General features: G+C 35.7%; 1 protein-coding gene and 1 long non-coding RNA gene across 2 annotated transcripts; one reads left to right on the plus strand and one right to left on the minus strand.

Annotated features, from left to right (window-relative positions):
* Window positions 1-6: 6 nt before the first annotated feature.
* LOC9298648 (disease resistance protein TAO1) lies at window positions 7-8,382 on the plus strand. Its single transcript, XM_021015562.1, has 4 exons — window positions 7-279; window positions 5,709-5,945; window positions 6,047-6,189; window positions 8,106-8,382. Exons 1-4 carry the CDS (start codon window positions 109-111, stop codon window positions 8,218-8,220), a joined length of 666 nt encoding a protein of 221 aa, XP_020871221.1. The 5' UTR covers window positions 7-108; the 3' UTR covers window positions 8,221-8,382.
* LOC110225678 lies at window positions 6,774-7,925 on the minus strand. Its single transcript, XR_002329901.1, has 3 exons — window positions 7,760-7,925; window positions 7,335-7,407; window positions 6,774-6,958 (listed from the first exon to the last, which is right to left on the minus strand). It is a non-coding gene; the product is annotated as an uncharacterized LOC110225678 (long non-coding RNA).
* Window positions 8,383-9,656: the final 1,274 nt, after the last annotated feature.

A 9,656-nucleotide genomic window follows, 5' to 3' on the forward strand; every position in this document is an offset into this window, starting at 1 on the left:
ATGGTCTGTATATATGCTTTTGGTCAGAAGAACCCTGAATATGATTTCACAGAACTTGTTTGGGAAGTTGCAAATCTTGCTAGTCAACTTCCTCTAGGACTAAAGGTTATGGGCTCCCACTTCAAGAGAAAATCCAAGCAAGAGTGGAAAAATGCTCTACCAAGTTTGAAGAATCGCCTTCACGCGGATATTGTGAGTGTTTTAAAGGTCAGTTATGATGCCTTATGCGATGATAATAAAAATTTATTCATTCATATAGCTTGCTATTTCAATCACGAAGTATTGGAGATGGTTTGATCCGGTTAACTCTGGTTAACTTGGTATTGGTTTAATGTCGATTATTAAGTTGTATATATAAGCTTAAGATTACAGTTTTATTTTCAACAAGTTTTTGTAACAAACTCTGTTTTTGACTGTTGAATAAAGATTCTCTTTGACTCCGATTCTTCTTTGCTCGTGTTCATCTTCTCCGATTCACCGGAGTTAATATGGTATCAGAGCTTATCAACGAAGCTTCCGCAATCTTCGTCGGAGCTGAATCTTCCAGTCCTTGTTTGTTTTCTTTCTGATTCTTGCGTTTTGCAAATTGTTCATCGGATCTTCATTTTGAATCTGATTTCTTCTTTTCTTTCTTTCTTTGACCTCCTGTGTTGACGAATTTTGATTTTCTTTCACTGATTTCGTCTCACATTTCTTGACTCTTATGCAAATTATGAGTTCTTGTGGTAATACTGCGATTCCGATGACTTTCCGTCCATCATCAAGTATTCCGACTGATTCGATGTGTTATCCAACAGATCAATACGAAAATCCATATCATCTACACAGGAATGACCACGCAGGTTTGGTTTTAGTCTCTGATAGACTTAATACTGCTTCAGAGTTTCATTCATGGCGTAGATCTGTTTGGATGGCTTTGAATGTTAGAAATAAGTTGGGATTTATAGATGGAACGATTGTGAAACCAGCGAGTGATCATAGGGATTTTGGTGCTTGGTCACGTTGTAATGATACAATGGCTACTTGGTTAATGAACTCAGTTTCCAAGAAGATTGGACAGAGTTTACTCTTTATCCCTACTGCTGAAGGAATTTGGAAGAATTTGTTGGCTAGGTTTAAGCAAGATGATGCGCCTAGGGTGTATGATATAGAACAAAGACTCAGTAAGATTGAGCAAGGTTCTATGGACATTTGTGCTTATTATACAGAATTGCAAACCTTATGGGAAGAGCATAAGAACTATGTTGATCTTCCGGTTTGCACATGTGGTAAATGTGAATGTGATGCTGCAGTGAAGTGGGAGAAACTACAGCAGCGCAGTCATGTTACTAAGTTTCTAATGGGTTTGAATGAGAGTTATGAGCAGACTCGTCGTCATATTTTGATGTTAAAGCCAATTCCTACATTAGAGGAGGCTTTCAATATTGTGACACAAGATGAAAGACAAAAGTCAATCCGTCCTTCTTCTAAAGTTGACAATGTGGCTTTTCAGACAATTGCTTATGGTACTGAAGCTCCTGTGATGGAGAATGGAGATATGGGATATATTGCAGCATATAACACTGCAAGACCAGCTCAGAAACCAATCTGTACTAATTGTGGAAAGACAGGGCATACAGTTCAAAAGTGCTTCAAGATACATGGTTATCCTCCGGGTTATAAGATTCCTACTACTTATAGGAATGCTCCTCAACAGTTTCAACCAAGGATGCAAATGTCACCTTATCAACCCCGGATGCAACAACCACTTGTAGCTCAAATGCAAATGACACAACCTCAGATGTTCATGCCTCAGTCTCAGTTACAGATGGTGCCTTATTCTAATGCAATGCAGTCTGCAAATGCAGCTTACTCTGAAGCTGGATCTTATATTCCTATGTTGCCACATGTTACTAGTGGGGGAAATAATCTCAATTTGCAGGATCTTACACAAGATCAGATACAAAATCTTATTTCACAATTCAATACTCAAGTTAGGATTCCAGAGCCTGCAGCTACTTCTGCTGGTGCTTCTAGTTCTACTGCGACTATCACAGAGCATGGTCTTATGGCTCAGGCTTCTACTTCTGGTACTATTCCTTTTCCTTCCACAAGTCTTAGGTATGAGAATAATAATCTCACTTTTCAAAATCTTACTCTTTCATCTATACAAAATTTTTTGCCAAGTGATGCTTGGATAATAGATAGTGGTGCTTCTAGTCATGTCTGTTCAGATTTAGCAATGTTTAGAGAATTGATACCTGTGACTGGTGTAACTGTAACTTTACCAAATGGTACTAGGGTTGCTATCACACACACAGGAACCATATGCATCACTACAACACTCATTTTATATAATGTCTTGCATGTACCTGATTTTAAATTCAATTTGATTAGTGTTAGTTGTCTTGCTAAAACTTTGCTTTGTTCTGCTCATTTCTTTCCTAATTGTTGTTATATCCAGGAACTTTCTCAGGGCTTGATGATTGGGAGGGGTAAACTCTACAACAACTTATATATTCTTGAAACACAGAATATATCCCTCTCACCATCATTACCTAAAGCTAGTTCTTTCTCTGGATCTGTTGTAGCTGATAGTCTCATTTGGCATCAAAGACTTGGTCATCCGTCTTCTCCTGCATTAAAGAAACTTGTCAGTATCATTCCTTCTTTAAAAACAGTGTCTCCTGATGTTTTACATTGTTCAGTGTGTCCATTAGCAAAACAGAAAAGATTAGCATTTGTTTCAAATAATAATCTAGCAAAGAATCCTTTTGATCTTGTTCATTTAGACATATGGGGTCCTTTTAGTGTTGAGTCTGTAGAAGGTTTTCGTTATTTCTTAACTCTTGTTGATGATTGTACTCGGATTACATGGGTTTATATGCTGAGAAATAAAAGTGAAGTTGTTACTGTTTTTCCAGTGTTCATGAAACTCATTTCTACACAATATAATGCAAAAATTAAAGCCATTCGTTCTGATAATGCTCCTGAATTAGCTTTTACAAATATTATTAAAGAACATGGCATGATTCATCAATTTTCTTGTTCTTATACTCCTCAACAGAATTCTGTTGTTGAGCGCAAGCATCAACATCTATTAAATGTTGCTAGATCATTGTTATTTCAGTCAAATGTACCCTTACCTTACTGGAGTGATTGTGTTCTTACAGCTGCTCATTTGATAAATAGATTACCTTCCCCATTGTTGAAAGATAAATCTCCTTATGAGTTACTTTTAGAAAAACAACCTGATTATACTTTGCTTAAAACATTTGGTTGTCTTTGTTATACTTCTACTAATAATCATGAAAGAAACAAGTTTTCTCCAAGAGCCAAACCATGTGTTTTTCTTGGATATCCTTCTGGTTTTAAAGGATATAAAGTCTTGGATTTAGAATCTCATGCTGTTTTGATTTCTAGAAATGTGATTTTTCATGAAACTCAGTTTCCTTTCAAAACCAGTGAGTTACTTTCAAAATCAGTAGATATGTTTCCTAATAGCATTTTGCCTATGCCTGCTCCATTGCATTTTGTTGAAACATTTCCATTAGATGCTGCATTACCAGAAGATACATCATCATCATCTGCATCATCTGCACATATAGCACCTAGTACTGATAATAATGAACAAAATGCAGCTACACCAGATACGGATATCTCTTCTGTACCTATTGCTAGGCCTAAACGGGTTACTAAAGCTCCCGTATACTTATCTGAGTATCATTGTTCCCTTGTTCCTTCTATCTCTTTTTTACCACCTGATACTTCTTCCACATTAAATACCACTACACAAAATAATCCTATCCTATCTACTTCTTCTTCTTCCATACCACTTAAAAGAACCACTCCACATCCTATTACCACTACTATTTCATATGATAAGCTTACTCCTCTTTTCAATTCATACATATGTGCTTATAATCTAGAGACTGAGCCTAAGACCTTTGCACAAGCTATGAAATCAGAAAAATGGACTAAAGCAGCAAATGAGGAGCTTCAGGCTCTTGAACTTAATAAGACTTGGGTTGTGGAATCTTTACCTGAGGGTAAGAATGTTGTGGGTTGTAAATGGGTATTCACAATAAAATATAACCCAGATGGAAGTGTGGAAAGGTATAAAGCAAGGTTAGTTGCTCAGGGTTTTACTCAACAAGAAGGTATTGACTATATGGATACTTTCTCACCTGTTGCAAAGCTTGCTAGTGTGAAGTTATTACTTGGACTTGCAGCTGCAAAAGGGTGGAGTTTGACACAGATGGATGTATCTAATGCATTCTTGCATGGTGAACTTGATGAGGAAATTTATATGCGCTTGCCTCAAGGATACACACCTCCAACAGATACTGTTTTGCCTTCTCAACCGGTATGTCGTCTTTTGAAATCTCTTTATGGCCTTAAACAAGCATCTAGACAATGGTATAAGAGGTTTTCTTCAGTTCTGTTGGGAGCAAACTATGTACAATCACCTGCGGATAATACTATGTTTGTGAGAATGACTTCAGATAGTTTTGTTGCTGTGCTAGTCTATGTTGATGACTTAATGATTGCCAGTAACAATGACAAGGCTGTTGAACAGTTAAAAGAGCTTTTGAGATCAGAGTTCAAAATTAAAGATTTAGGACCTGCTAGATTCTTTTTAGGATTGGAAATAGCTAGGTCTTCTGAAGGAATCTCACTGTGTCAAAGAAAGTATGCTCAGAATCTCTTGGAGGATGCAGGATTACTTGATTGTAAACCAAGTTCAGTACCAATGGATCCAACTCTGCATCTAACTAAAGAGATGGGTACTTTGTTACCAAATCCTACTATATACAGAGGTGTTATTGGACGTCTTCTGTACTTATGCATCACCAGACCAGATATTACATATGCAGTGAACTCTCTGAGTCAGTTTCTTTCAGCACCAACGGATATTCATCTTCAAGCTGCATATAAAGTGTTACGATACATAAAGGCTAATCCTGGTCAAGGATTGATGTATCCTGCAGATAATGAATTGTGTTTGAATGGTTTTGCTGATGCTGACTAGGGAACGTGCAAAGATAGTAGAAGATCTGTGACAGGATTCTGTGTTTATCTTGGTAATTCACTGATTTCTTGGAAATCAAAGAAACAGAATGTGGTCAGTAGAAGCAGTACTGAAGCAGAGTACAAGAGTCTTGCACAGGCTACTTGTGAGCTTATTTGGTTGCAGCAATTATTGAAGGACTTACATATCTCGGTTACTTGTCCTGCAAAGTTGTTCTGCGACTACAAATCGGCTCTTCATTTGGCAATGAATCCAGTGTTCCATGAGCGTACCAAACATATAGAGATCGATTGTCATACAGTGAGGGATCAAATTAAAGCTGGAAAACTGAAGACATTACATGTTCCTACTGGCAATCAACTTGCAGATATTCTAACCAAGCCTCTTCATCCAGGACCATTCCATGGTTTGATCAAGAAAATGTCTCTGTCAAGTCTATATCTTCCAAACCAGACACTTAGAAGATAAAGACTTGAGGGGGGTGTATTGGAGATGGTTTGATCCGGTTAACTCTGGTTAACTTGGTATTGGTTTAATGTCGATTATTAAGTTGTATATATAAGCTTAAGATTACAGTTTTATTTTCAACAAGTTTTTGTAACAAACTCTGTTTTTGACTGTTGAATAAAGATTCTCTTTGACTCCGATTCTTCTTTGCTCGTGTTCATCTTCTCCGATTCACCGGAGTTAATACGAAGAACTTGAGAAAGTTGTAGCGTATCTTGCGAACTGTTTCGAGAATGTGAGGCACAGACTTGATGTCTTAGCTGAGAAATCTCTTTTATCTATGGAGAATTCGAAAATAGGAATGCATAGTCTGCTAGTAAAACTCGGTAAAGATATTGTTCGTAAACAGTTTGATGAGCCTGGACAACGCCAATTTTTTGTCGATAGTGGAGAGAATTGTGAAGTATTACTGGCTGATGAGGCAACAGTAAGTTTTGCCGTTAGTATTTCATTGCATTGCTCATTACAAATTGAGTTTGTTTGTTAACTAACCATCTAATTTATTCTTCTTGGCCTTTTATTTTCCAGGGTAGTAGAGGTGTTATTGGTATAGATTGTAGATTTAATGGAAGAAAATTAAATATAAGCGGGAGAGCTTTTGAAAGAATGTCTAATCTCCAATTCTTAAGATTAAAAGGATTCTATTACGATGCATGGTATATATCACATGGTCTAAGAGCATCTCCAATGGTGAGAGCCCTCCATTGGCTCTCACCATTTTTTTAAGAATAAAATTTTCAAATTTATGAGATGAGAGTTTTTGTTAAATTTTTTTAATTTTGCAAAGTCCAATGGTAGGCTCTCTTTGTGGGGTTCTCAGGAAAAAATTAAATTATTATTTTAATTATTTTATTTCATAAAACTGAAAAAATATTACAATTCATAACATATTAAACATACAATAATTTCATACATTTGAAAATAAATTTGCAAAAAAAAAAAACGATTAGTTATTCTGTTGATTGTTGCGAAATTTTCTCCTTCTTCGCGTTTTCTGTCAAAATAAGTTCGTTTCCTATTTTTTTTTGCCACCTCTTCGCCATTAGACAATTCGACGAACATATTTTTGTGGTACACATTCATTCTAACTTATTCGTGGTACACAATTTTCATAAATTATTTGTGGTACATGTTTATTATTTATTGTTTACTTGTTTATTATTCAGTCAACATAGTTATTATATCATTTGTGAATAATGATGGTTGATGTGTGTTAAGCTTAGATGCAACATGAGTAACGCTAATGAGAACCAGCAAAACCAATATGTTGCCAATGATGACTTCTCAAAAAACAAACCATCCTTCTCTATTTTCACCAATGATGACTTCTTTTCCATGGATGCATCAAATGGCGGCATGTATCACAAGTCCTCCACACACATTAATCTCAAGCTTTAGCAGCAGCCAATGATCAAAGGATTCAACTCTAACAGTGATAACCTACAAAGAGGAAGATGGAGTCAGCGACAAGAAGAAGAGAAAGATGAAAAGAATAGATAGGCCATGTCTCAGAGGAAGAAGATGAGTCAACGATGAAGAAGCAAAGGGATAAGAAGAAGCCTAACTAAGCTAGATGTACACATTACTACATAAGTCCTCTGAATAAATTATTGAGCTAGATGGTTGAGTAAATTATATGCATACATTGAAAAAAGAAACTGTAGTATGACAAACGTATAACTATCATCAATCAATTGATTTAGCAACTTAAGCCACTATAATCTTAGCAAATCTAAATCAATATGAAAACTCAAGTCTTTTCATTGCAGATGCAGATTCAAATCAATCTCAAACAATATTTGAAGAAAACACCCACCTTTCTTAGCAATAGTTTGCTTCTGTGACTTAGGCTTCTTCTTCTCATACTATGTAACCTCAGCGAAGTCATCCTAAAGAAACATGAAAAAGAAATCACTCTTTTATCTCTATGGATTCTAATGGATCTCTGAATCAACCAATTGATTCTGTTCGAGATGAAATTGATTGGAAAGATGATGACTCCAGCGTCACGAACTCTCAGATACCACGATTACACACGTAATTTTACCCCATCCCGTGAAATTTGATCTCGTTTTTTCCCCAATTTCGCAGAACAAGACTAAAAATCAACTACAACCGAATCAATCTCATCAAACGTAGAGCAGATCAATAGGCGAAATCAATCAATAAACCACTAAATGATCCTTGAGAAAGCGGATTTGTTCTTCTACGACTAAATAGAGAAACAGAAAAGTATTGTACCTCCATGGCAAAGATGACAGACTCCGTCGAACACGAAGACACGTTGATGAAGGTTACCAGACATAATCACCGGAATCGCAGTTAACGATTCAGTTGGGTCCGAGTACGCGAACTCTCCATCGGCTATCGTGGGCAAAGTGTTTTTTTTTTTACGCGTTTTTTTTTTCTTCTATTTTGTCAAAAGAACCGACCAATAAAAACGTGACACGTCATCGTCTCTCTTGTCTTGCAAAATTTCTCTCAAGAGAGACAGCTCTCTCAAAAATAAATCATTATGATTTATTTTTTTCAATTTTTAATGAGAGAAACTATGAAGAAAGCTCCATTTTTACACCATTGGAGATGCTCTAAGCTATCTCTCTCCGAAACTTCGAATACTAGATTGGAATTATTTTCCTGCGACACGTTTGCCTTCCAATTTCAACCTGAAGTTCCTCGCGGAATTAGACATGAGCAAATAGCAATAGCAACCTTGAGAAGTTGTGGGAAGGAATCAAAGTAAGTAATATATTTTACTTATTTTGTTTTCAGTTTTATTTTGAATCTATAAGATGTTTTCTTTTGTAGAGTTATTATTATTATTTGGTCAGATTTTTACAGTTATTTAACGGGAGAATCACATTTTTAACCCTCATGAGTGGGTAACACTTTAAACCTCGAAAGAATTTCACTAACACTATAAACCACAATATATTTTTACTAACACTTTAAACCTCCAAGCTAGCTTTTTTTTGTTTGCGCCGCCAGAAAAATGACGGAACAATCAATTTCTGTTTGTTAAATATAAATATATTTAATTTCATTTTAATTTAAATTAATTTTATTATTTATTACAATTAATAAAAATCTTTTAAAAAAATTATCTTCTTCGTTTACTCACCGTCCGACCATGACATTTTCTTATAAACCTCTAAAACTAGAGGCTAAAGCACAAGAGAAGTGTAAAATAGAAGAATATAAACCAAATAACATAGAATCTGAGATACAAGAGAAAAAACATGGTAAACACATAGAATGAACTGAATAAAAACCTGAAAATTTTATGGTCAGACGGTGAGTAGTCGAAGATGATGAATTAATAACATTAATTAAAATTTAAATTAAATTAAATAAATTTATATTAACAAACATAAATTAATTGTTCCATCAATTTTTATGGCGATGCAAACAGAAAAGCTAGTTTGGAGGTTTAAAGTGTTAGTAAAAGGGTTAATGAAATATCTATACCTGCAGTGGCAAATAATTAAGGATCTGTACATTTCATTTCGTTATTTAGGTGGACATTTTCTTGCAAATTAAATATGACGAAATTACCCCTAGAAGCCCACAGAATCGATAGCCTACTGCCGCGAGATAACGAGCATTAAATGCTAGGAAAATCTACCATGATATTGCGCCGCCCACTGGGAAACTAAAAAAGAAGTTAAGAAGTAATGATTAGATGTGATACGTAATCGATTTCGCAGATATGGAAGCTACATGTTTGGCTATTTATTATCTCCATATCGACATTGCTGCAACAAGAAGAACTCAAACAACTAACATATTAAACACTGCAACCGCTAAAAACTAAAAGAGAAAGAAAGACAGACCATTTAAGTCTCAGGTGTGTAGTTATGGAGATTTCTCTTTGGTTTTCTACCTATATATATAGCTACTTGTTATTTTTGAAAAAAGGGCAGTCGTTAACAAAACTTTTACCATGCTGTTTATACAGGAGAAAGATGTCGCTGGTCGTCCGGCTTGTGCGAGGAGAGTGGAAAAAGGACGAAACCGGGTGCTACGAACATGTATCCGAGATAGAAGGTTTCTGTCTAGCCGTCCGTTTGCGAGAAAAAGACAGTTACGCAAGAGTTGTCTAAGTAGTGAAATACAAACTTAATCTCCGACCGGAGGA

This window comes from Arabidopsis lyrata (genome assembly GCF_000004255.2).
Source record: "Arabidopsis lyrata subsp. lyrata unplaced genomic scaffold ARALYscaffold_322, whole genome shotgun sequence".
Lineage (NCBI taxonomy): Eukaryota > Viridiplantae > Streptophyta > Magnoliopsida > Brassicales > Brassicaceae > Arabidopsis > Arabidopsis lyrata.

Coding starts and splice junctions, on each gene's coding strand:
- LOC9298648 (XM_021015562.1), top strand. CDS start 109: ATGGGCTCCCACTTCAAGAGAAAATCCAAGCAAGAGTGGAAAAATGCT. Junction 280..5,708: donor CTTGCTATTTCAATCACGAA/GTATTGGAGATG, acceptor AGTTAATACGAA/GAACTTGAGAAAGTTGTAGC. Junction 6,190..8,105: donor GCATGGTATATATCACATGG/TCTAAGAGCATC, acceptor CATTGGAGATGC/TCTAAGCTATCTCTCTCCGA.